Source organism: Gordionus sp. m RMFG-2023, chromosome 3 (genome assembly GCF_954871325.1).
Source record: "Gordionus sp. m RMFG-2023 chromosome 3, tfGorSpeb1-WG-v2, whole genome shotgun sequence".
NCBI classification, from domain to species: Eukaryota; Metazoa; Nematomorpha; class Gordioida; order Chordodea; family Parachordodidae; genus Gordionus; species Gordionus sp. m RMFG-2023.
The window spans coordinates 17,837,734-17,865,722 of NC_088777.1; the positions used below are offsets into that span (position 1 = coordinate 17,837,734).

At 24.9% G+C, this 27,989-nt stretch overlaps 3 protein-coding genes and 1 long non-coding RNA gene across 10 annotated transcripts in view; 1 reads left to right on the forward strand and 3 right to left on the reverse strand.

The window, feature by feature from the left end:
* Positions 1–25,446, forward strand: LOC135926107 (uncharacterized). Its single transcript, XM_065461796.1, has 15 exons — positions 1–92; positions 132–201; positions 245–294; positions 338–460; positions 16,189–16,272; positions 16,358–16,401; positions 16,461–16,532; positions 17,182–17,735; positions 17,949–18,183; positions 19,840–19,913; positions 20,223–20,313; positions 20,964–21,050; positions 22,427–22,613; positions 24,463–24,703; positions 25,184–25,446. The coding sequence occupies exons 1-15, from the start codon at positions 22–24 to the stop codon at positions 25,322–25,324; spliced, it is 2,124 nt and encodes a 707-aa protein (XP_065317868.1). The 5' UTR covers positions 1–21; the 3' UTR covers positions 25,325–25,446.
* Positions 5,287–5,844, reverse strand: LOC135925800 (uncharacterized). The gene is made up of 3 exons (XR_010571732.1): positions 5,709–5,844; positions 5,365–5,414; positions 5,287–5,314 (listed from the first exon to the last, which is right to left on the reverse strand). It is a non-coding gene; the product is annotated as an uncharacterized LOC135925800 (long non-coding RNA).
* LOC135926326 (uncharacterized) lies at positions 10,199–14,734 on the reverse strand. Of its 4 annotated transcripts, none has more exons than XM_065462162.1 (3): positions 14,644–14,734; positions 11,729–11,940; positions 10,199–11,679 (listed from the first exon to the last, which is right to left on the reverse strand). In XM_065462162.1, the coding sequence occupies exons 2-3, from the start codon at positions 11,937–11,939 to the stop codon at positions 10,388–10,390; spliced, it is 1,503 nt and encodes a 500-aa protein (XP_065318234.1). In that variant the 5' UTR covers position 11,940; positions 14,644–14,734; the 3' UTR covers positions 10,199–10,387. The 4 variants fall into 4 exon arrangements, with proteins under 4 accessions (XP_065318234.1, XP_065318232.1, XP_065318233.1 ...); XM_065462160.1 differs by lacking the exon at positions 14,644–14,734 and adding an exon at positions 14,573–14,643; XM_065462161.1 differs by lacking the exon at positions 14,644–14,734 and adding an exon at positions 14,562–14,621.
* LOC135926108 (cholecystokinin receptor type A-like) overlaps positions 24,460–27,989 on the reverse strand; it is a 24,225-nt gene continuing 20,695 nt past the window's right edge. For 3 of the 4 annotated variants that reach the window (XM_065461799.1, XM_065461800.1, XM_065461797.1), the window contains one exon: positions 25,936–27,345. In XM_065461799.1, coding sequence (XP_065317871.1) covers positions 25,964–27,345 — 1,382 coding nt within the window. In that variant the 3' untranslated portion in view covers positions 25,936–25,963. Of the gene's footprint in view, positions 24,735–25,935; positions 27,346–27,989 lie in introns of those variants that run through there. The other variant, XM_065461798.1, reaches the window with a different exon arrangement.

Genomic DNA, 27,989 nt, shown 5'->3' on the forward strand with positions numbered 1-27,989 from the left:
ATAAGATAAGATATTAGCAGAATGCAAGAAAATTTAAGTATTAAGGAAAAATTAGTTTTAGCATCCTTAGTTGAAAAAAATGGGAATAATTGGTAATATTTATAATAAGATTATTATCATGTTTCTTCAAGGTCCTTTATTAGTAGAATGGCTAAACAATATTCTGAGCCAGGTAGATCTTTAGAATGGTTAAATCCAAATGTAATATTAAATTAATATAATCCAGTTATATTTTAAAATATAGCATTGTGCTCAAGAGTATGAATTATTAAGTGAATTAATTAATGTGAATATGTAAAATTATTTATGTATATACATACATATTAAATTTTCTTAGGCTATTGAATTTTAAAAAAACTGGGGACAATCCAAGTAGAGAACATGAAATTATAAAAATTTTAACTGATAAAAGACAAGAGGAATTAATGACATTAATTGAAGAAGAAACAAACCGTTATATGTAAGATTAGTAAATTTTTTTATAATAAAAAATATTTATTAGTAATCCTTAAGATAAAATCTTTGAAAATTAATCATATAAAAAGCTCAATTATAGTAAAAATTTAGGCTGTGCCAATACATAAACCTATCTGATTTGATATTTTAATAGTTATTTCATGATTGTATACATAATTATAATACAAATAAAATGAACTAAAATTCATATTATTTATAAAATTTAAAAAAAAGTTGAATAATTTTAAAAGATGGAGTAACAAAAATTATAAACTTTTTACTATATTATCTGCATCAAGAAAAAGAATTATAACATATCTTACAACTTACATTCAGCTAGTGGAATTCCATGTCAAATTGACCAAAAAAACAGACATATCTAAAATGAATGAAACTCAATATGATAGTTACTGATGTTGTATATTTTAGTAAAATCAAGATTTTAGAGCACTATCTCAACCAGATCCAAAGATACACACCTTCAAAGTAGAAAATTGAGCAAAACGTGGTTCATTAAATCATGTTTTTTTAAAAATATACTTAAGATAGAATTACAAATTAGATATTTTTGAGTGTTAATATTCTCTATAAATGTTTATTTTTATTTTATATTAATTAAAATCTCAATAGCCATTTTTGTTTTTCTAATTTTAATTGAAATTTTTATAAATAAAAATATTATATATACATAGCGTTATCTTAAAAAATTATTATAATATAATAAAGTTAATAAAAATATGGAATGTATTGTTGTTAAAATAAAGTATTTACTATCATTATTATCTGATGACTTGTGGGGTGAAAAGGATGTGGTGGTCCATGGGTATGTAAAAAAAAATATATATCCTCAGTAATTTTATTCTTTTTTGGTGCTATGGCTAATCACCAAAAAATCGTCATAAACATATATTTCGAAAAAAGACCGGTACAGACCGTGGTCCTAAATGAAAGACCAATCATAGGTAAAGGATTTTTGGTATATATTATTGTCCATAGATTAATTTATGTTTAATCTATCCAAATTTCAATCGGCTGGACTATTTTGGAATCTGAGCCATGCATTAATTTTTTTTTAGCTCTGATCAAAGATTTTTTAAAATAAATATGTTTAATCAACAATTATTTAAAAAATTAAAAATTTTATCAGTTTATTTATTTTTTACCTTTCTCTCAATTTATTTATAAATCGATAAATAGGAAATTTAATTATCAATCAATGATTGAAACGAACAAAAGGTTAAATAAATATTTCTTAATCCTTGGAGGAACATTAAAATGATTGGCAGCACGTTCAAGCCTTCAGTGTACCAGTTTTGGACACTTTTAAAAGAACAATACAATTTAAAGAAATCAATAAGATAAAGATTCAATTTAGCTCGCCCCATTCCAGAAACTCGGGGAATACATGTTGTATTTCCTTTGAGTTTAATTACCTAAATCATAAATAAATTAACATGCAGAGGCCTTTAAAAATAACATAATCTCAAAAGCCTATAGTTTGCTTTTTGTCAATATCAGAGGATTCGTAACATGTGTTTATGATGATTTTTGGTGGTTAGCCATAGTATTAAAAAAGAGTGAAATTATTTAGGAGATATATATTTCCTTTTTATATGCCCATGAACCATCACCATCCTTCTTTTACCCCACAATTGACGATAGCATATGCTTGTTTCATTAGTCAAATAATAACGATAGTAGATTCCATAACAGTAACAGGACGTACCTACAAATTATCGCATCACGGAATTCTATTAATATACCCTAAAGTGGAATTAAATAAAAACAAGAATATTTTTTTTTAATAGTTTGCTTATAAAATTTTTAAATATGTTTATTTTAAAATAGCGTCTTAACATATCCGTGTGAGATGTTTGCTTACATATTGCCCCAGGACATCATATTGGTTATACTCAATCGATTTTTTAAAATTTAATCTTTATCATTATCAAAGACCTTTTTCGCTATATAATCTATCTATTACTCCTTAAAGTATTTTGTTTCTCTGGAAAAGGAAAAAAAAAACCTTTGTTATGTGGTGTTCGTTGCTGGATAGTCATAAACCTATTACTGACTAGTTTTTGCCTATTCACTGGAATTTTCACCTATTTAAACAATTTGCGGTAAACCCATTATCTTTTTCTTATTTTCATGAATAAATTCTAATCTCAATTGATATGAACACATTCTCAATTATTGATAGTAATTATCAAGGCTTACATTAGATGTTAAACTTAAAATTAGCCACCACCCACCCTTAAAGTAATTAAATTATTTTTGCAGTTCTAAAGGCTTTTGTTTTGTCCATTTCTTTTTGTTTATTAGCCTATAGACGTTTAAGCAACAGTTCTCGGACTGTTGCGCGTACAAGTACGTACGGCTTGCCCACAAACGTGTGAAGGGCTCCTCATTTTTCTCCCCTTAATTAACTATCCAGTTTGATGGATTTTTGAGGAAAACCTAGCGTAGCTCTGTTGTATCCACAACCAGAAGGCGAAAACGCTTTTATCACGTATCAAGTAAATATGTTATATTATAATAATTTTTAAATATAACGCCATCTATTTATCTTTTTTATTTATAAAATAAAATTTAAAAAACAAAAATGACTATCGAGATTTTTTATTAAATAGTTTGATAAAAACATTTTTAGAGAATATCAACACTTCCAAAAATTCCCTTCTTAATAATGTTAATTTTTTATTCTTGCCGGAAATGAGATAATACATGGAATTTTTTAATTTTTTTTCGATATTTTCCAAAGTAAAATTTAAAGGCCATAAAATGATATATAATTTGAAAAACCAAGATTTAATGATTGCGCGATTTTCAATATTGAAGGCGTATATCTTTTAATCTGGTTGAGCTATCGCTCTAAAATTGTCATTTTATTTATATTTACAACACAAATAACTAACATGTCAACTTTCATTTATTTTTGAGATAGTAGTTCGAATCACAGGTCGATTAGTCATGGAATTACCCTAGTGTTAAACTGCTTGATTTAGCTAATTTAAAAACGGTTAGCTCAAAGTATTACCAAAATTAGACAAGCCTGGAAATTTTTCTTGCAGATAACAGAAAGGTTTGGACATTGGCAAAATTTTGAAGTTTAAGTATAATATTTTAGTGAAAATCTTGATTTTGCTTTAAAAATGGAATAAATAAAACTCTTTAACACAAACCATAAACATTGTCCGTATTTTGAATATGATGATTAATTTCGGAAAATAAAACGAATATACTTAAATCATTCCTGAGAGTTATTGAGTTTTTTTGAATAATATTAATTATTCTAATACATTGGTAAAACAGATAGTAAATTTAAATCAATGTATATAATGGATTGATATTGGTTATATAGTAATATCGAAAAATATTTTGGATCCGTGAATAAGATACAGATCAGCACAGCCCTAGCTATACTTATAGCTCTTTCAAGATTATAAGAACTTTAACTCTTCCAATGAATATAGTATTAAATAGGTAATAAGCTACCCTACATCAAATATATTAGACTACTGATGATCTTTTATTTGTATAGATTTTAAAATTTGAATAAATATAAAACCACTTAATTTAAAAGAAATATTTATTTTTTAATTAAGTATTGTCCACTCATCAAAAAAATAATAAAATATCTATTTTAGTTTATTAAAACATTATAGTTCTTTATATTTATTTTATTAAAATAAATCTTGGTAGAAAGTAAGGTATCAAGAACCAATTTAGACTACAGAGACCAATTTTTCTAAAAAATTCTGCTTAAAATTTTTTGTAACAAATAAATCTAGAGAGAGAGATCTATATTTTTAAAAAAAAAATTCAAAAACGTTATCCCATTAATCAGGATTTTGATTAGTGTGAATGAAAGTCAATTATTAACAAAGAATGATACTCTCTTTATAATATTTATATTATATTAAAATCATAAATAAAGTTGTTCTTTAAATTTTTAAGATCTGGAACCTGATTTTGTCAGATTCATGTTTGGAAGTATCTCAGTTAGAGAAAATCGGGATCCAACCTATCTCTGAGGCTAACTTTAATATATAGGATAAAATATTTATTTCTATATTTTATTTTAATTTGCTACAGTGATCATATTTTATATTACAATGACAAAAAAAATGATTATTAAAAATTTGTAGTGAGAACCATCTCTTAATTATATCCTCCATACTATGCTAGCCATATAATATTTTTAGCAATTCTAATTATATTGTAATAGAAAATTTAATAATGAACACTTTATTTTTATAAGTATATACAAAATATCTTTAGAAATATTTAATAGAAAATGCTCTGAAAAAAATTAGGTTATAAAAATTTTTCATAATTTTTAAAAATTTTTTACAAATGGATGACTAACTTTTTAATGGCTCGCCATTTCTATATTGAATGAACGTAATAGTTTCCAAACCCCACATTATTAATAATAAAAATCTGTTTTAAATTTAAAAAAAAAACTAAGCCTTTTCACACAATCAATAATTATAAAAAGGAGACTTTCATCAAAAAATTTATTATACCTTTATAAAATATAGTTTTATAGATGCAGGGATATATGATCCTTATTTTACCAATGCCATACTCATGGGATATAATATTTTAGTGCAAAATTGCATCGAAAATTTATTCAATCAACTTTTATATTAGAGAGTTGAATAATGGGTTTATGGTATTGACAAAAAAGTATTGGACGATACTCGGTATGGGTGCATTTTGGTTAAATTTTTTTTTTAACATAAAGTTATTAATCGTTATTTTTATAACGCAATTAAATCATATTTACATAATATTAATTCCTATTAAAGTTGAATTCATTGACGTTGCGAGCAATTATCATTTCGACATGCTAAAAAGATTACGATTAAATATAAAAAATTTAGGCAGGTTGGAGTTTACCATACAGAAAATATAGAAGAAATAAGTTCCCTTTGCCTCGGAACGTGTTCCTAAAAAAAATTATTATATATTTTATTCATTTATCAATAATACGAATTCATATAATATTCTCCAAATTTCGTGTTAACATAATTTTGAGTGTCGAAAAAAAATATTTTAACTAATTCGATAACAAAATTATCAAGGGTATGACTAGTTTTATTAATTAGTTGGTTGTGTAAAACCTAGACCCGGGTTTTGGGTCTAAAAATTGACTAAACCAGCTATGAGCACAGGCCTGGGGTCCAGACTCTATGTTCAGATAAATAATGTTATTTCAAATAGTTCAAATAAAAATTATTTACCAAAAGTAAAGATGCAGCAAAACGGAATGGCGTTTTCTGGGGTAGGTAGTAAAGCCCTGCAAACAACTCGGCTTCGAAATTTTTTTTTTAATTGGATCAACCTAGGGCTTCTAAATATCAAAAAATAATAGGATTAAAATGAGTTATTATGTTGTTTAGCCGAACGATTATTTCCAGCTATACGACTTTTGCAACGATTCGAAACATCACTTTTTTTTCTAAATAAAGTATAAATTAAAATTTTTCTACAAGGACAATTAGTATTACATTTAACTTTATGCAAAAATTAAAATGCTTTTTATTTATATTTTTAAATTTAAAAATTTTCGGACTCAGGGATTAAAGGAAGATGTTTGCCTGGATAGATCTTTCAAAAATATTCTTTGAAGATATTTTATACAAATCTTAGAACAAGATTCCAACTTTTTAGCGATTTAGAACTTATTTCTTACCATGTAATATGTATTTTTAATATATTTCATTTTTTAAAAAATTTTAAATATAAAGATAAACAAAAATACTGAATTTAATTTATTTACTCTTTTGTTTTATATGTATGGCACCCGTATCAGGTCAATTCAGCGAAACTTTTATCGCGAATGTCGTTTATCGCGAAAAGTTATTATAGCAAAGGTAAAATCGCGAAACCAATTCTGCGAATTTATCTCCGCGAAACATTTATAGCGAAGACAATTTCGCGAAGCCATTGGCGCGAATTTATTTCCGCGAAACCTTAACCGCGAATTTATTAAAGCGAATACATTTTAGAGAAATATTTTACGCGAACACTTTACAGCGAATTTTTTATCGCGAATATATTTGGAAGTCATTATTGCGAGCGCATTACCGCGAAACAATAAATATATTGCGAATGCATTTATTTAAAAGAAAACAACATATTATTTATTTTTGATGTTTTTTAATAAAAAATGATATGCTACCATTGTAATATTATTTTTGTTACAATTTATTAGTGATTTTCACGCCCAAGATTTTAAGTAAAAAATATTTCTTGAAGTTTAAAAAGATTTTTAAACATATTTTGATAAAAATTTTAAATCTTCTTTGTAAATATATTTTTTTTGAGGAATTCTTTTGTGAAATTTATTATAAATATACAATTTTAAGTGAAATCTTTTATGGTTTTTTTTATCATTTTTGTAAAATTATCTATTTCTTAAATATATTAAAAGAGCTGGGTTTTCTAAATAATTTTTTAAAAAATATTTATATTCAACTTATTTATGTTATTTTATATGATCTTTTTAAGGAAAATAATTTAATGTGACAATTGTCATATTCGTTATTTCTTAAGATTTTTGAAATTTATTGACTCAAAAGGGTAAATATATCATTTATATTGTAAAGATGTTAAATTATAAATTCAATGAAGATGTTTCTTGGAAATATGGCAATTATCATAATCGGTATTTTTAAACATATTATATTTTTTTTAATGCTAATGGGCAAAAATATGTATTTTTAACATGTTAAATTATAATTTCAATTAGGATGTACCATATAAAAGCGACAATTGTCATAATCATTATTTTTAAAGTTTTTTTACAATTTTTTGACGTAAATGGGCAAAAATATAAGTTGTTACATGTTAAAATAAAATTTCAGTGAAGATGTACCATAAATATAAGTTACAATTGTCATAATCGTTGTTTATAAAGTTTTTTGAATTTTTTTGTTGCAAATGGGTAAATAAAAATATTGTAAACATGCTTAATTAAAATTTCATGAAGATCTACCATTGAAAAGTGACAATTGTCATAATCGTTGTTTATTTGAATTTTTTTGTTGCAAATGGGTAAAAATATAGATTGTAAACATGGTAAATTAAAATTTCATGAAGATCCTATAAAATTCATTCGCGATAAACGACTTTCGCGAAAAAGTGTTTCGCGATAAAAGTTTCGCTGAATTAACATGGAACCTATGGCACCACATATATAGAAAATAATAATTAAATAAAATTATTATATTAGATCTATTTAATTTTTATAATTATAGATTAAGAAAAATTATTTTTGTTTTTATATACGAGGATGTGTGGGGGGGGGGGGTAGTAGGGATAATTATTTTATGTTTTTTTATATTATTTTTTTTACCCCTTTACTCGATGATAATATTCGGAATTAAAATTTCTTTATTGCCTTTATATAAACTAAATTATCCTAAAAGAATAATTAACATAAAAATATGATAAATAAAAATGAACGTAAACTCAAAGGATAACGTTATGACTAAATACTTTCAAAAACATTTCTTTAAATATATTTAATTCAATTTTGTTTAATATTTGGAAAAATATATTACTCTTGTACAACTCAAATTTTATTAAATATTTGGAAAAATATATTACTCTTGTACAACTCAAATTTTATTTTTCAATTTTAAAATTTAATAAATATATATCCAAAAGAGGGCATTAAATGCATATATATATATATATATATATGAAATATCATTTTGGGAAACCCAGGATTTCGATTTTGACAAAATTTTCTTGTGGCTTTTATCCACTTGGTTGGTTCGCATTTTTTGTATTTGGGTGTAGATACATGTGAAAAACCTAAAAATTAAAAAAAAATGATAGGTTTCTTTGACATTTAGTTTATGATTAGGTTTAGGTAGGTTTAGAATCGAAAAATAATAGCAAACTTGTAAGGCACATATTGCTGGCGTTATTGATCAAAATCTTTTCATTTGTGTTTTCGATGCTTATATTTACATGTAAAACATCCTAAATAATATTTTAAAAATATAGTAATTTGATCGATTGCTGAACTCAAAACCGGCCGCTTACTAAATATTAGATTTACCAAATTTGCTAGTAATATAAATAAAAATGTTTATTTTTGTTTATATATCTATAAATACGTGTAAAACATTATCCCAAATTTTTTTTAGAAATACTGATAACCGAATCGTAATCGACCCAATGTCTAAATATTGTTTTGCTGGCATTATCCAAGGAAAAATCTTCATTTTTGCTTTATACGCATATATTTATGTCTATTATATATCATTAAAAATATTCAAATAAATAAAGATAATTTTATTAAATCAGTCAATCTAAAATATATTTGATTCTAATTATAGCAAACGAGCGAATAAATAAATATTATTAAATGAGGGTAAGATATTTATTATTTTACGATTTCATTACTATTTTATAACTTCTATAAGTTTAAAAACAATTAGAATTTTTTAAAAAATATTTTGTCATTATCAGTAAATAAAAGTGAAAGTTTACAAAAAAATATTTTTTAATTGATATTACTAGCAATTTTGGTCAATTTTATAATTAGTAAAGGATCGGTTTTAAGTAAGGCAATCGGTCAAATCATAATATTTTTTGGAATAATGCTTAACACGTAAATGTAAGCATAGAAAGCAAAAATGAAGATTTTAAGTGTTTTAATAACATTTTTCAAATCATTGACATTTATTTCACATCATTTTGGTTAGTGTCGTTAAACTGCTGATTTTGAGCCTATTTTTAAAAAAAATATTATGTAAGCCTTAAGATATTGCTCATAGGAGCACAAAGGCTTGAACATCTATTAACCAAATCTCGAGGCTTAAGTCAATATTTTTCTGGCTAAAATATTGAGTCAGCCGTTTTTAAAAATCAAATTGAGCCGTTTAACAGCACTAATTTTGGTAGAATCGTTTCTACCTTCTTTATTCGTTTGACAATTTGCATATACATTCGAGTTATGATATTTGAAGAAACAACCGAAGTGAGCATGCTTGAGTTAAGAATTATATAGCAACGATAGGATTTGATTTTTTTAAAAATGCCACTTTCTGAGAACGGGCTTGAAATCATTTTTTATTTCTATGTAATTTTCTTACTACGTCTAGAAACTGAAAGATTTGACAGCATAATTTATTTTATGGGCTGAATTGAAAGATATTCAATCGCTGTTTATCTGAATAATTTTAATGGCAATCATGAGATCTAATAAAAGATTATCATAAATATTTCTATGCCTTTGTTGAAATAAAGTTAGGCCAAGAGAATAATTTCAATTGGAAATATTGGTACTGTATTAAAAATAGGAAATTTTTATATCGCAAAAAATTTATAAGGATTGTTTTTACTGTATCATGCAATGACAGAGAATGCCAGATTTTAGAGAAAAATATATTAGTATTACAATAAAATAATAATAAAATGTTATTCTTATCAACGAAAAATAATCTATTTATCTTAAATAAATGTTTGGGCAGTAGTTATCATTTGAGCAGATTCTCGTTGATCAATATTTTATAGTTATTCTCTGATATATATTATCAGCGCAAGAGAATAAATCTGATGTTTTTTATAGAACCCATTGGTAAACGAATTTAAACCTAATATATTTCTTTTATTTAATCATCTTATTTTATTTTAGAATCATGATTGGTATTTTTTTTCAGTTTCAATTGCTAACAATATCTAAATTTAGAAAATAAACATCGCAATAGTTTATTAAATAATATTTTAAAAATAAGTAACAAAGATTACCTGTTTAAGGTATTAATAGACATTATAAATAGTTGATTACCTTATTTGACGGTGGATATTTTTTAATTCTTTCGTCATGTAATTCTAGTAAATTATCTTATTGAATTTCAAATAATATAACAACTTTATTTATATAATACAAAAAAGTAAAATGTTAAAGAATATTATTATTTAGATCCGTATAATATTGTCCATTAAATTTTTTAAATAAGAAAAATAATTTCCAAGCAGCTTCTGTTCCTAGACTATTCAGCTTAGGATCGAGTAATCCAAATGTAGAGAATACCCGTTCCGCAGAAGGAGTAGACGAAGAAGCTGTAAATAATTGTTTAACTATTTTTATAATACTTTTGTTTTCGAATATATTTTCTTGAGATATCCACCAGTCGAGTGGCGTCACATCATCTAAAATTGCTCGACAAAACATAATCTTTTTGAAAGGTTCCGATTTAGCTTGAAATTGTATTATGATTGGCAGAATATTGGAATTTGAAAAAGTTTCTGCAGCATACTCCAATGCCATTTCTCTTTCGTCGTTAGTTAAATTTAACGTGTATTTTGGATTTAAAATATATGCTAAAAAATGAGCCGGGGTTAAGGCTTGTTTGTATCGTTTATTGAAAATAGAGATATTTTTGCTATCAATTTTATTATCCTCATATAATTTGTTGAAATAATTTCGAAGATTTTTCCAGTTGTTTACCGAATCGGATATGTTTGACATATTTTTTCCCAAAGTTTTGAAAATATGCGAAATGGGTTCAGGCATTTCTACTCGGCTGTTTACGTTTTCCATTTCTTGTGATAAAAGGTGGAGTAGATGTACGCTGCATCCATATGTTATTATATTATTTCCATCGTTGGTTTTAAAACTATCTCGCATTATAATCATATCAGCTTTATCTATGACAAAACTGGTCACCGTTAAATTATAATCATTATAACAATTATCTATAAGTTTTTGAGATATTTCAATGAGATATTCTTCAGTGAGAGGGTGATCTGTAGTATCTATAGTTTTTAATAAATAAACATCTCCCTCATCCGAAGTGATAGTGGCATAAATAATGGGTTCTTGATGGGCAGTTGACCAACCATTAATAGCCAAGCAACCTGTTTTACCTGTCAAGTTATTAAAATAAGATACCTTCTCTTCATCATATATTTTGTTTAGGAGTTCCTCGGCAATATTCTTTCTCGAGGGTGGTTCATATCCTGGTCGAAGCATATGAATCGTTTTTATGAATTCGGGGTGTTCAACGCACTTAATAGATGAGTTGGTAGCATAAATTGCCTTTGCTATTTGTTTGTCAATTTCTTCTTTTTTGTTTTTGTCATTAATACCATTTTTTATGTCGTTTTTATTTATTTTTTGTTTTTTTAATACGATTATGGGCATGGAAGGACCCAATGGAAAAGTAGCTTGAGACGCGAAATTTTTGCTTTCTAAGTAGTATATTTTTGAAATAAAAATATATCATAAATTTTTTTATACCAATTGATGTTGAGACTAAATTTTCATATAGCATTTCTATCCCTTCTTGAGGATTTGTACATTTTTGTTTGTGATTTTTTAACCTTTCCACTAAGCCTTGCATTTCATGTTTACACTTTTTACAAATAGCCCTTGTACCGGTTTTATCGCGAATATGTTTAATTTCATCGTAGTACCTCCATATAGGGTCTTTTTTCCTACCAGATGGCATCCTATTGTTTTATATAAGAATTTAAATCAAATATTTTGGAAGAATCATGAAATAAACCTTTATACATTTTTCTTTTCAAAAATTAAAATGTTAATGCGCATGTTCATAAATTTCATTATTACGATAGCAATGAACGCAATTTTAAATTGATATTTTATAGTAAATTAGTAAATTTATATTTTATTTATTTTTAAATTTAATTATTTGATTTAAATAAATAAAATCGCTATTTAGATCATAAAAAATCGATTAAAAAATATATGAAAAATATCGATTTATTTGATTTTTATAAAAGTCCTTTTTTGTCGGCATAAAAATATATATTGAAATATATACACAAAAATAGAATGAGAATAGGATTGACTAGTTATAGTTATTCAAACAAAACATTACAATTTGTATTACGTTTTATTTTAGGTTTAACTAATTATAAATTTTAAATCGCTAAAGAAAATTTGCTTATTCCAAAAACTTTTTAAATATAAAAACATTTCCAAATTTTTTTCTAGAAAATTTTAGATTTAATGTCACGATTTAATTAAAATTTTTGAAAGCTTTGTGCGAATTTTTGGACGCAACTTTAAAAAATTGCATTAAATTCCCAAAATATACGAATAAATAATATTCTAGGCACATTAAATTTTTTAATCAAATTTTCACATAAAAAATATGTTATAACTTGTATAACAAAAATTTTAAAAGGGAACACTTCCCTAAAACCCTAGAATTTTTTCTATTAACTAGTGTAGAAGCGCACTTTGAATTTGCTTATTTTTTTGTGGTTGGGGGGATATTGATTTAAGAATTAATAAAGATACTATAAGCGTAAACAGGTATTTTTAAAATCTATATTGTTCGTCTGGTATGATGCCTACCACTATTTTTTTTAATCTTTAAACCATCTTAAGTAATAAAATGTTCTAATTAAGCAGAATTGATGTTTTCGAATTGGCCATTTCACTCGTAAAGTATTACATCATAGTTTTCATTTTTTATAGTTTCTTTTTTTGTGGTTCACAAAACTGATTTAGGAATTAATATGTACTAATAAGCCATTAAAATAAGCGCAAACCAGATATTTAGTTCTTCTATATTTTTCATTCTGTTATGATGCCATCTTACTATTTTGCTAATAATTTTATCTTACTGTAAAATTAAAATAATATACAATTAAGCACTAAACATTGATAAAGAATACATGATTTCAATAGCATTTTAATTATAACGTTATCCAAGTTATTGCTCCTAATAATTTTTCTTTTATATATAAGCAGGCAAATAATAAAGCATTAGCATAAATTTTAGTATTAGCCCTTTCCACAGCCAACTTTAATAGAGTGATTTAAACATATTGAGTATGTTAAAAAAGCAAAATAAAAATAATCACATTAAAATCAAAAATACATATCATAAACAGGCTCTAAATTTTAAATCTTAGCTATGCTACTGAAATCAATTGATTAAAATCTTATAATGTAATTAATTTACTTTTTGCTTATATTTTAAGTAATCATTTCTTAAAATGTAAAGATTGCATAAAAATAATGATGATTGTCAAAAAAAATTTTATAAAAAATTATCTAAATTTATGATATCTAATTGATAATGAAATATTAGTTTGAACATAAAGCAATTAAATACCATTTGTAATTTAAATCTATCTTTATTTAATATTTTAACATTCAATGTTATTTATTTAACATGTTCACATTTTAAATGAATGAATTTTTGCTATATATAGTTCAATTTATTAATTTTTTAATAATTATAAATCTTTTTGTAACAATTAAGAAATTATTGTTTTCTTATATTTAATTTTATTATTTTTAAGAATATGATAAAAATTTAATGCTAAATTAATCAAACTAATTATTTGTTATTAAAAATTTATTTTACACTCAAAATATATTAAAAATATTATAAATGAACAATTATTTAAATATTAATAAAATTATATTTGTACTTAAAAAATTAATTTTGGATAATGGCTGTTTAATCTGGCCAAATTAATGGATATTTATTATGATTTTGCAAAAGTATATTCCCAGGGCATATTTTTTAAAATTTTTTACCTTATATTAAATTTATAAAATTTTGATTTAAATCAATTTTTTGTTTTCATAAAAAAGATATTATTTTGGACAATACTAAATACATATATGGCATTTATGTTATGTCATCTTATATAAACTTCCATTTTTCTTTATAAATTCACACATTTCTAATTTTTATAATAAAACCAAACAAAATCATACTTTATAACATACAACAATTTATTCTCTTAATAAAAATGTACATTGTAATTTTTTAGCTTCTTATTAGTTTATAAAATCTATTTCAAATTGAATCTTTATGTAAATAATTTAAAAATTTTAATAGCATACTTTTTCTTATAGCTATAATATTCATTGTTTAAATTTATTATAATTAATATAATAATTTCAATCTACATTATTTAATAAATATTGATATTAGATATATTAATCAATATAAGATATACATATTTTTATATATAAATAATAAATTAATATTTATTATCATAGAATTAATGGTGCTCAATCATTAAATTTATTATAAATAGGTAAATGTATATATAATATTGATAATATAATAGGTATAAACTTAGAAAGTACTTGTGTTTATCAATAAAACTGGATGTAAATATATGTAATATAATTAAATGAATGTATGTTCAAAAAATTACTTTTACTCTATGAGTATATATGCTCCAGTCTTAGGGCAAACTTTTTTAATATGATTTTTACATTAATTTAAAAAATTATTAACATTTTGATATAAATCAAAAAAATCTTGATTAAAATCATTTTTTAAAAATCATGATTTATGCTAACCCTATACATTTCTTACTTTTAATTTTTCTCTCAATTAATAAACATAAGCATTGGGCATCATGATTATTTAAAAGTTTTTAAAAATGTTAACATTTTCATTATATATTTAAGGATGCAATTTTTATTGATTATACAAACAATTTTGCGTATGATAGTATCATATAATAATCATTGTTATTAAAATCCTCAATTATTTACAAAAAAATTTAAAATTATGTTTTAAATGGATTTTATAAACTAACATGAAGCTAAAAAGAGTAGTGCACATTTTTAGGGATGCAATTCTTGATGATATAAATAAAAACTTCTGAATGTTAGTGGATGGTATAATATTGTTACATTCATATAAATACTATGAATAGTATAAAATAATAAGATATCACTTTAGGTATGCAATTTATTAAACTTTTTATTTCCATTTTATAAAAAATAATACAATTTTATATTTTTTATTGTTTATTTTTTAGACACTATTCTTAACATATTTATCGTAAATAAAAATATTAATAATTTAGAATCACCATTAAGTCATTTTTATTAAAATGAAGATTATCACTAAACTTTTAAACATCAACTAAATTTGGAAATTTTTATAAATCATATTAATAAATTTAAATTTAATAAAGATTTTTTTTAATAAGCATATTTTACCATCAAAGATTTTTTTAAATGAAGAAGAGAATTCTCAAACAAGTTTTTTTAAATCAATTTTTAATGTTTTGTTATTTTTATGCATAAAGAATTTTCAATTTTGATCTTTAAAGATTTTATTTCTCAAATTTTGGGAATTTTTTTTTCAAACTCAGGAACTCTGGTATAAAAAAAAACTTAATTGAAAACCATATGAAATATGAATATATGAAAGGTCTCTAAGGTCAAATTTTCAAGCCTCCATCAGTTTTAATTTATTTTAAAGCCTGGTTCGATTTCATTTTTAAGCCTGAACCTCGCCCAAACGAATTTTTACAAAGTTAAATAAAATAAAAATCTTATTTATTTTTCATTATTCCCTTTTTATTTTAATAAGAGAAAACATTATTTTAAGCCTAAATTAAAATTATGAAGTATGAAAATGTTTGGGCAAAAATACCCTTAATTTTCCAAAAAAAAAATTAATTTTTTAAAAAATGATTTTGATTTTAATTAAGTAAAAAATTTCTTATTTGCTTTTTTTTTAAAATATAGTTTTAATTTGATATTGTTCATATTTATATTTAATTTTTTAAATTGAAACCGCTTTTTAAAATAAAATATTTACTATTTAAAAAAAAAGAAGAAAAATTGTTATTCTTCAAGCTATAATAACTTCAATTGTTTTTTTCAAACTCTAAATAAAAATAATATTTTTTTTAAATTTTAACTTCCTATTTTAAAAAAAAATTAATTAAATCGTTTAGCAAACTAAAACACGAAATATATCTGTTAGAAAATGATCAAGTTGATTACAAGCAAATGCAAGAGATGCTTAGCGAAATGGAATTGTGAGATGATTTATATTTTAACATTGCCTTTTTGATCATTATTTATGCAATTTAAATATTTGTTTATGATCTCCACTATATTCAGGCAAGAAAAACAATCTTCGCAGACATCATTTATCTCTCCCAAAAGTATTTTATTAAAATTAAGTTAACCTTTACGAATAAAAATAAATAAAATAATATTTTAGCTCCGGCAAGCGAACTCGATTCATCATTCAAGGTTACCGTAGCTGGTCCTCCATTTTCTAACACCATTATAAGTTAATTTTCTTTATAAAAATTTAAATAAAGCACTAGGGTTAGAAAATCATGATTTTTTTTAAAATTAAAATTATATAGAGTACATTTGATAAAATGAAATGTTACAACCATGCTTCTCATTAAAAAATACAAAAAATATTTAAATACCTTGAGCCGACAGAGAAATGAAATAGGAAATTGATAAACTGTCAGCTTAGATGTAATTTATTCCATTCATTGAAAACTCTTTATTTCTTGAAAATTTGTTGATTCGGCTATATTTAAATTATTTTTTTGAAAGATGAAATAGGTCTTAGAATTAAATTTCGCAAAAAAAACTGTTTATAAGCTGTATGATATTTTAGGCGCGGTCCTTATTTTCAAATTTACTTTTATTTTCAAGCCCTCCCAGTCACAGATTTTTTTGTCCGCTAGGATTTTATTTTTGATAATTTCACAGTTCGCCCTAGAAATTTAAAAAAAATGTTTATTTTGATAGGATTTTGAAAATTGTTTCTAAAGGAAATTGAAAATATAAGCAGTAAATTTTTCCGCTCGTTAGTCGGGCCTCATGCCACTGATATTTAGTCTATTTGCATTTCCCCCCCCCCCCATTACACATTTTATGCTTATTCACCAATTCAAAAAAATAATTATACATGTTATTAGATGATGCGAATATAACAAAAAACTTGCAAGATAATACCTCAGTCGATAAAATAGAAAACTCCCATGATCGTCAGGAATCATCCGAGATTATCTTAGAAGATGAAAAAGTTCTAAAGGCCGAATCCATCGAACCATTAGACGATGGCTTAGAAGAGATGGAAGAAGATGACGATATAGGAATGAGCGAAAACATATTAAATGCCTTAAACAAAGTCGAACAAGACGTTGAAATGCAACAAAAATTGATACTGTCTCAGGGAAAAATTTCTCAGCCAGTGCATTTGAATCAATTGGATATACATGATTTAGGTCATGTAGATTTGCAAGGTTTATCAGGTAATGATTTATTGAAAGACAGAAGTATCGAAAAAACGATTATAAAACCAGGCACTACGCAAATAGAAGACGAGGTTGAAATTAGACTAACGGAAATCAATCTAGAGGAAACAGACCAGTTGGATGGACAATTAAAAAAAGACGACAATGTTGCCATCTTGGTTGGATCATCTGTGACGACTAAATCTTTCGATAGCAGTGTTCTTACCAAGAATTATGTTTTTTTATTGTCGATTATGCATTTTTTTTAGAAAATGAATTTTTTTTGGGTTATCTACTAAACCTCTCTTTGTTTTATTTATATATAAGGAATTTATTTTAAATTAAGTATTATATGTAAATATATTTAAAATTAAGAAAAAAATTCACATTTATTTATTAATTTATTAAAAATTAATTTTAAAAAAATCCTTATTGTTTAAAAACTTAAGACCCTATCACAATCATCGAATATGCCTAATGACATTACTATTCAATCTCCTATATTGCAAGAAATACAACCTTCATCTACCATCGACGAGATTGATATTAAAATCCAATCATCAAATTTACTTGAAACAAAAGACGATTTAATTTTGTTGCCATCTAATATCGAACAGAACATATTGGAGAAAGAGGATGCTGTTAGAAGTTCTAAAAAATTCGTTGTACCTACACCTAACAAAAGTATGGAATTGAGTTTAATTGTTTTAAAAATTACTTTATAAATGTAAATTTAATTTTTCTTAACCCTGTCTGAAAATTGAATAAAAAATATGTCATTTCATTCAACCGATACAGGGTTGTTAAACCCGGGCATGGATTCCCAGGAATATTCCCTTATTGAATGGGAAAGTGGATATTCCCGAAATTTCCAATTTTTTAAATATTTTAAAATCATTAAAAATAAGCAAACCTATTTTCATTTGCAATACTTTGGGTGTGCTGCATAGAAAGACTAAAACGTTAATAAAAGAAATTAAAGTCAACCATTACATTTCTGCATAACTAAAAAAAACAAGATAATAATTATCCAACACTATTGCCAAATCCAATACGATACGATGTTGCAGTAATAATGATAAAGATGTTATATAAAAATCAAGAAATTTTACCAGAAATGACAATCCATTTTTTTCTGGACGATGATAATTTTTGGGGGAAAAATAAAGAAGATATTAGAAATTATTGGACCAATATATGCTAAATATTACTACTTGAATCTGACAAAGCAACACTTTCTGAAATACCTGAATGTTTAATATTAAAAAATCTGTTGATTATTTAGGATAACCTTGATGATATTGAGATTGGTCATGTGATCTCAATAATAAAACATTTTTCTGATTTTTTAAAATTAGATGCTGGTTTGATTATTAGAAACTTAGGAGAAGCTCTGTAATTTAGGAAGTGAGATATCTTACTCCAATACATGATGGAAAGGGTTCCTGTACAACCCAATCATTATCCACAATTCCCTTAAGAATTTTATCTATTACTTCTACTAGTGCTTCATCAGAACGTATATGGTCATTTTTTCGGAAGCACACACTATAACTCTAATAAACAAGAAATAAGTTCGGAAATAAAAAGGTAAAAATGTTGGTAACAATTCGACATAATTTATACTTAATAAATCAGCAATTGTTTTCAAATACTCAATCTCGCAACAATAGACTTTTGGAAGAAAATAGTTCATTAGAAATTGAAATAACAGAATGATAATGTTGTTGAAAGGGTTGATGATAGTACGAGATGTTCTTATTATACTTATTTGCACTATAATTTATCTGTTGCTACTTGAATATAATAAGGCCCAAGATGACGTGGATATAAAGATAGCGGTGGATATGTGAAAAATGAATCTTATAAGTGTTGATGCTCAGGACTGTCAAAAATGGAAAATAAAAATCAGAAGGGAAGCTGGCCAACCTGGGTAAACCTGGAAATCGCCATTAAACGGCGAAGACTTGAATAATAATAAATTTAAAATTGTGGTTATTTAAGCAATATCATTGATTCCTTGTTATTCCCAAAAATTCCATGGGAAAGTTACCGTTGCAATTCCAGGGAATTTTCCAACCCTAAACCGATATAACATATATTTATAGATGATCATTTTAAAAAATCATACAAGGCAAATTGTATGTGTATTTGCATTTTTCAAAAATTTACTTTTATATTTATGATCCATATAATATAAATGTTTTCGTATTTTCAATCATATACTAACTCTATTTTGAATGGTAGAAAAACAACTAAAACGAATTAAAACATAATCTAAACCTTATTGATTATTAAAATACATTAGATTTATTTTGTATTGAATACATTTTTTTAAAGGAGGAAGAAAGAAGAAACTGAAAATTGAACCTGAAATTTCACCGGATATCTTGAGTTTCGATGACTCAACTAATGTAATTATAAACTATATATAAATTATCATACAATATACACGAATAGAATAGGTTTTACTAATTTTTGCGCAAAAAAACTAATTTTTCGCTTATGTAGTTATAATCCGATTATAAAGTAGTCTTTCCTGGTAAAATGCCATTAATTGAACAAGTTATATCAATAAACCTTATTTAAGCAAATTTGACCTTGTTTAAAAATTTAATTCGCTTAACAAACGCGGATAAGGTTTATTTTTACGTTTTCGATGCAAATCGATTTCTAACTTACTATAATGATATTTATTCATATAAATTTTTTTTATTAACCAGGACAATTCAACTGTAGTTTCTGAAAAAGATGAGAAACTCAACGAAGACAAAATCAACACGGAATCTAATGATAGTGAAATAATATCTTTAGGTTTTTTAAAAATCTTTTTAATGCCATTTCCAAACCTGTTTTTTTGTTTTGTTTTAACTTTTAACGTATTTTATTAAGAATAAGATCCAACTTACCTATGGCTCTTATTTCTTTTTACAATTTTCTTACCAGTATGGTTGTAGTTGTAACAAAAAAACGTGTAAGAAAGAAATCAGGGTTGATATCCTAAAAAAATTTGTAAAAGACAATGATCTATATTTGTGAATCGAACTTTTAGAAATATTCTTTAGAGGCGATTTTCATGACAGAAAAATTAATGATACTACATCATAAATTTATACTTTTCCACCTAATTATAATACTAACCTAAAATAATTTTGGTAAAAAATAAAAACAAAATTTTTTACCGATTTTGATTATTGATTTGATTTATTTTAGTATTTTTAAATAGTCAGAATCAGATCAGATATCACTAAAACATATTTTTCATTGAAAGAGTATTTTAGGATGATATTAGGACAAGCCGATTCACGATATTTTACGATAATCGGTTTTGGGTAAATATTAAAAAATATCGGATCAGTGAAAAATAAAATTTATGAATAATTTAAAATATTTAAATATCAAAGATATTAAAAATTTGATTTACAGTACTATATTTTATTAATAAATAAACCAACATTTTTTAGACGCCAAATCCGAGGATTTATACATGGATTCGCAAGCAATGAAACCCGAAATAAATAAAGATTTAACATATAAAATTGATATTGAAGGTATGATTTTAATTTTTTCTTATTATTTTATGTGTATATCAAATAATTTGAGTTATTCCTTTTTATTTTACCCTTTTTTCTTTTTATATTAAAAATAAACTTTTATTAAATTTCTTATAAAAAGCAATATTTTAAATCCTATTTTTTATCAGTCTGCAAATGCAATTAGTGGGTTATCTGCAACCCTTCCCCCTCTTGTAATGTTTCAACCTCCCCGTCCATAGTTTATAAGTTGTCCTTTCACTCGCATATTGGTTTAAAATATCGCAATTGTTTGTCCGTTTGAATATTTATTTTAATTATACAATAATTTTGAAATAATAAATTAGTTTTTTGTAAATAGGACAGTCATACACTCCTTTCTTAAATATTTTAAATTACCCTTCCAGGCTGCTCATTATTATAGTTGGGTAATGGCTAAATGTCGGCTAATTCGGCTCAATCTTCAGTCGCCGGAGAAAATAAAAATTGGCTTAAATGGCTAAAAATATAGTAATTACCCACTATATTAAAATTTTTAAAGCCCATCTACCCTCACATAAATGAGTGGGCCAATTAGCGTCACTAGCCTTTACAATCTGATGCTGTTAAAACCTTTTTAATTGACATTACCTGAATTTTCTTTAGTTAATATTTACAAAATGACTTTTTCAGGGGGGCTCCTAGTGACGCTACTGGGGCGGGTAGTTTAAACCTACTAATACACACCTTGCTATTACTGAACAAGGTTTAACATTTGCTCAAAATTTAAAAATCTTCAATTTTTTTGATCTTCAAAGATTTTTTAAAACCTGTTACTGATTTTCACAGATATTTTTCTAAGACGATTTTTTGAGCGTTTTACATATTTTTCTGAGATTCATTTTTTAATATAAGCGTTTCAGTTTTATACAATTAATTTTTTTATGAGCAGAGCATTAAGAAATAATTCTGAACATTCATTATTTTTTTCTGAATATTTCAAGAAAAGAAAAGAATAGGAGCCAATGCTAAATATATATTAAATGATGATTATATGTTATTCATGACTTTATCATCCACCCTTTATATTAAATGACATAATCAACTATTTTTTTTAGAAGGAAGCCAATTTAATATATTCAAATAGGAATTTATATTTCAACATGATAATTTAGATTACTATTACATTACATTTTATTTTATTTTTATTATTAAGTATTCAAATATATCTATTCTATTTTACCTTTTCCAATAATATTTTGCTTCATTTTTTTCCAAAATTTTGCGTTGTTTAATAATGTAAAAGAGATTAAATAAATATAATAAATAATATGCCACTTTGCATTACCCTTCACTATATTTTTATGGTGGCAACAACCTTTGTCATCAATACTCTTTCTTTTTTTAACCGTAAGCCCGCACAAAATTTGTATCTCGATTGAAATTACTCTTCAAGACTTCTTTAGATCCAAAGGTAAATTCTTACAAAAAAACATTACCTTACAGTTCAAATAAACCCGGGGATAGCAATAATACTAAAAAAAATGTCGGCAGCGAAAATTTTGTTACAAACAGACCCCCTTTAGAACTCGATTTTATCAGGTATCACCTATTTTTAATAGAATATCTTCAGATTTTATTTGGAAAAATTAAGACTTACGATTTGCCAATCTAAATAAATCATTTTTTTAATTGGTTTATCTTTAGCCCATATTTAGAAAGCATTTATTATTAGGAATAAATTTAAGAGTATCTATTATCCCCATTTTAATGTTTTATTTTAAAAAAATCAACAACTATAATAATTGACTTTTAAACTAATAATTAAGTTTTTTTTAACCCTTCAATACTCCGGTGAAAAAAATGACGTTAGTACTCCGGTTGGGTTTAATAGACCCCAATTTCAAATGTATATATGTCCAGTTATATTCATTATTTTGATTTAATATTTGAATATAAGATAGAACTAACCTTAAACTTGATAAAATATTTATTTATTTTTATTTCTTAAGTTTAGATTAAAGATGGTGAGGATAATTATAATTTGTGCCAAAAATTGGAAATTAAAAATTAAAAAAATAACTTATTCATCATATAATCCTGATAATTCATAACATGGATCTTTATTCTTCAATATTAAAAAAAAATTACACTGATAAATTCAAATATAAAAAAAATATTGAACATTGAAATATGTTAAATTTGACAATCAAAACATTTGTTACATAAAATATTAATGTGTTCTAAACATAAATTTATTTTGCATATTTGACAAAAATATTTATTTCTAATGTGTGTTCCTTTGTCTACCACCTTTCTCTCTTCTCTTGTTAGTATGTCATCAAATCTCATTGCATGAATTAGAAATCTGAATCTTTTAAGAGGCATTGTTACTCTAAATATATCAATTTCAAACCCATCAGATTTCCATAAATCAGACATATTTTGATGGTTAGATTTAAAAATTCCAGCTAAATAAAGAATTCCCAATAATGCTTTGAATTCAGTTATATCAACTTCTTTTGTAGAACTTTCATATTGATTATAATTTTGACTTACAACTTTTTCCATTGAGTAACCTTATTTTTAGCTAATTTTAAAGAGAAATATACTATGATAAATGATTTTATATTTACCTAAATAATACTTAAGCTTATTATCTGTTACAGCTAATATATCTTCTTCTTCATCTAATTCAGATTGTGTATCATGATCACTATCATACATATAATCTTCATCCTCACTATTAATTATATTATCCAAATCACCTCAAAAAAAAATATTACATTTATATATTTTATATTTACTTTCAGAATCTGCAAAAATCATAGTAGATGATAGAAATAATTTAAAAAATGAGTTTGTTGGAGAAAATAAACATAAAATAACTCCACCAGAAAAAATATTTGTGTTTTCAATTTCATATATCTCATTCAAAATTTGTTATATTCAAATTTCGTTTTAATAAATTTTATAATATAGTGGTATATATTTATAATTATAAAAGTTTTAAAAAAAAAATTACGTATTTACTCCGGTGGGGTCTCACAAACTCCAAGCAGTCACAAAATGCTTATGTTAAAAACTACTCAACCAAAATATGTGAAATTTGGAATATAGATTCTAAGATATATTTGATGAAGCTACTGAAGAATCCAGATCATGATAATTAACCGTTTTTATGCAATATCTCCAGCATGCCTGGGGTTTCCTACACCCCACCGGAGTATTGAAGGGTTAAAATTATATTTTGTTATACTTATGATATAATTAAATTAATAAGCTTTTAATATCTATTAAAAAGGCTTGAAAAATAATCTTTATTCATTTTATTTAAAAAAAAATTATTTAAAAATGTTGACTAATTTAAACAGAAAATTAAAAAAACAAATCACTTTATATTACTTTATATTGTATAAAATAAAATTAAATTATTTTTTTGCGAAACCAGACCGGAACTAAGTACCCCTGAACACAAGATATGGAAAAAATCTATAATGCTCTTGCATAACCGGGTATGCAGTCATAACTGGTCGGATAATTTCTTCCACCCTATAACCGATGCCATAGCTCCTTTTTATTCCTCCATAGTGCATTATCCCATCGACCTGGGAACTCTTAAGAAATGGGTCGAGAATGGAACCATCAAAACGACACACGAATACAGGAGATGCATTATGCTAATGTTTCAGGTAATTTTTTTTAACCTTCTTTCGGATTCGTCTAGGAATTTAAATTAATATGATTAAAAACACCATAATATAAATAAAGTAAAAATTAATGAAACGATTATTGTTTAAAGATTATTCCATAAATAATTTAATACAGAAAACAAAATTAATATCAGCGTTTAACAGGAAACCCTATATTTAATTTAAGGCTTTGTTTTGCTCAATGCTGACTATAAAAAATCATTGTCGTTGTCCACATATTTTTTATAATTAAAATTTATTAAAAATTTTTAATATTTTTATTTTTTAAATGTCTTGCAAAATTTAATTAATTATTTTGGCATTTAAATAAAGATTAGGAAGGTATTGGTTTAATTTTGAATTATATATAAAGGCCTTGCTACAACAAAATCTATCGCTTATTTTGATGTGTTTTAAGGAAATTTTCGCTACTTTATTTTTTTAACAATTATTAAATATCTATTTATTTAATAATATAAGAATGCCTTAATGTACAACTCCGAAGATCACGTTATTTACAAAATGACGCAAGAAACCTACAAGGATGCTCTTAAAAACATTGACGAATATTTATCTGCCGCTTCTTCCTCGAATGTTAATATAAGCATCCCAATTATTTGATGCATCTAAAAAGATCCCAAAAAAACTTGATATTTATTATTATTTTATTGGTCCTTAGAATTAGCAGAAAGGTGTTAAATTTTTTTCAAATGAAGTGTTTAGAATAAAAACAATGATAGAGACTTGAGTTCATAGGATGCCTTTGATAAATCAACTAATTATTATTTACAATTAGATGGATAACTAGAAATATAATAATTTCTTGATTTTTTTCATTTAATTTCTTATAAAAATTAAACTATCACCTTAATTTAGTTTATTGTAAATTTAAATATTACCTATATTAATAAAAATACATGTTCAAGATTTGGAATTAAGTTTAGTAAAGTCTGATTCAAGTTTATTTAATGTTAAATTTTTATTAACTATTGAGTTTTAATAATACACTTTCTATCATATTTTTTATTATCAATCAAGAAACAAACAGATATATTTTTTAATATTAATAATATCGATAAATGGGATTGTATCTAAATATTATATATTTTTTAGTAAGAATAAATTATATTAATAAGAAAATAATTATATATTTATATTGTAAGTAATTTATATTTAAAGGACTATACAACATTACGAAATGATATCTAATAATTGTTCATAATTTTAGCACATTTAATATATGTAATAATACCTCTAACATTAATATTTCAAACAACATTTAATGTAGTTAATCGATTCTTTAAAACACAATCTAAACCTGCGATTCATGAAGCAGTAGGTGATAGGGTTTAAACAGCATGAAAGGTATGCTAGAAGGTGAATTATATAGGCATGTCGCGATAAATAATAGCCCGCGCCAAAGTAAAAGGATAAGGAATCATGAGTGACCCAGGTATTGATCAGATAAAGTGGAGTCCAGCATATAAAAAATTCCAAGACTATCACAATCAACATTCTGATAATCTTAAGAAGTTTTGTATCCATTATGTAGCCCGAATTATTGTTTGAGCCGTATGAATTTATGTGAGCCGATGGATTGGAGGATGAAACGCTAGAATTACTTTTCAATGAATGAATGTGCATTGTATTTTGTTGCCTTTTTCTAGATTTTCCTTTTTTAGGTGATGATCTAGGTTTCATTTTACCTTCGTAACTTATATTAAAAGATGTTATATCCCCATCTGACTTAAAATGGGAATATAATGGATACAAGATGCCAAATACGTTCTCATCAAAAAATACCTTGTCATAAATATTAGATTGCAATAAAGGTGTAACGGGTTTGTCACTCTCAATGAGTTTCCTATTTTGATTAGGTTCGGAGTTATGAGATATTGAAAGCAAAGTATCTTTGGATTTATTCAAATTTATAGTAACTGAATCATTGCCTTTGCCCTCACTTGGTATTTTCAAATTTTTAGGTTTTTTTCTGTATATATTTAAACCAACATTTAAATCTGTGAAGAAACTTTGGGAAACTTTTGGGGAAGGAGAATTTCTAATAAGAGTAGTATCTCGTCTATTAACTTTTGTTAAACAATATGCAAGGTTGTAATAAGCTATGGACATGAGTATTAGGGGTATTATGAATAAAAATATATTGATGAACCAATTAAAAATGATGGCTCTAGACGTATTGAACCACAGTTCTCTGCAAGCAATAGTCGATCGTTTGCTATATGGTTGTTTAATAACCTTCTTTGTGATATATGGACCATCAAAGTGGGAACGATTGGAGAGTAGGTAGAGCACTAATATTTCAAATTTCGAATCCATCACTGTTTGAGGCTGTGATTTAATTAGTGTATCCAATGAATTCGGTGAATTATTTATAAAAATCGTATTATTTCGATCATTACTGACAATCATTTCCTGAAGGTTGTAATAGTTAATATTCACCAAACGATTGATGTAAATTAGTGGACTCATGACCAATCCCGAGAAAATCCACACCATTATGTTAACTTTAAGTGCACGTTGAGTGGTCTGCCATTTTTTGGATTTGAGTGGGTGTTTAATAGCAAAATACCGTTCTAGAGATAACGCTACCAATGTCCACATGTTAGCACTCACAGAAGTAGCTATAAAAATTATTTTATTTTATATAAAAATATATAAGTCATAGGTATAGTAATTATACTAAGGTTTAAATTTTAAGGCGTAGTCAAATATTAAAATTTGAAAAAAATATAATTATATATCCCATCATTCAATCATGTTTATTATTTAGATATTATTATTATATTAATTTGCAAGATATTTTAAATAAAATTTAATTTTTAAAAAAAATAGGATCATTTGTATAAATCGAATATAATTAATTATATTGGTTCATATCGTTAGCCCTCTTTTTTAAAAAAATAATTTATTAAAATGTTTTTTCCAACAATTTGGTCAAATAAACAATTATAGAAAGTCTCAAATCATACTAAAATAGTTATTTGGTGAATGGTAACTTTTATTATTTTTAACGGATGTCAATTGAAATATTGGAGTATTTAAAAAGTTGCTTTTGAGAAGGTATCATAATTTTTTTTTGTAATATAATCAAAATCTTTATTTTCAAATTCATTTCATATGATTCAAATATAAATTTTTTTATATCCGTATATGATAAAATTATATATGGTTAAAAAAAATACAGTTGAGTAGTCTAGAACAAAAAACTAGGGCTAGAAATCGAAAGAAATACTTTTACAATATGCAATTTTCTATCTTCTGGCCA

Excerpts from the sequence above, each read along its gene's own strand:
- LOC135926107 (XM_065461796.1), top strand. The coding sequence starts at position 22 with ATGCAAGAAAATTTAAGTATTAAGGAAAAATTAGTTTTAGCATCCTTA. Across the intron at positions 295-337 it reads GAATTAATTAATGTGAATAT|GCTATTGAATTTTAAAAAAA; the intron begins GTAAAATTATTT and ends AAATTTTCTTAG. Across the intron at positions 21,051-22,426 it reads ATATAAAATTGATATTGAAG|CCCGCACAAAATTTGTATCT; the intron begins GTATGATTTTAA and ends TTTAACCGTAAG.
- LOC135926326 (XM_065462162.1), bottom strand. The coding sequence starts at position 11,939 with ATGCCATCTGGTAGGAAAAAAGACCCTATATGGAGGTACTACGATGAA. Across the intron at positions 11,680-11,728 it reads TTTAGTCTCAACATCAATTG|AAAGCAAAAATTTCGCGTCT; the intron begins GTATAAAAAAAT and ends TATACTACTTAG.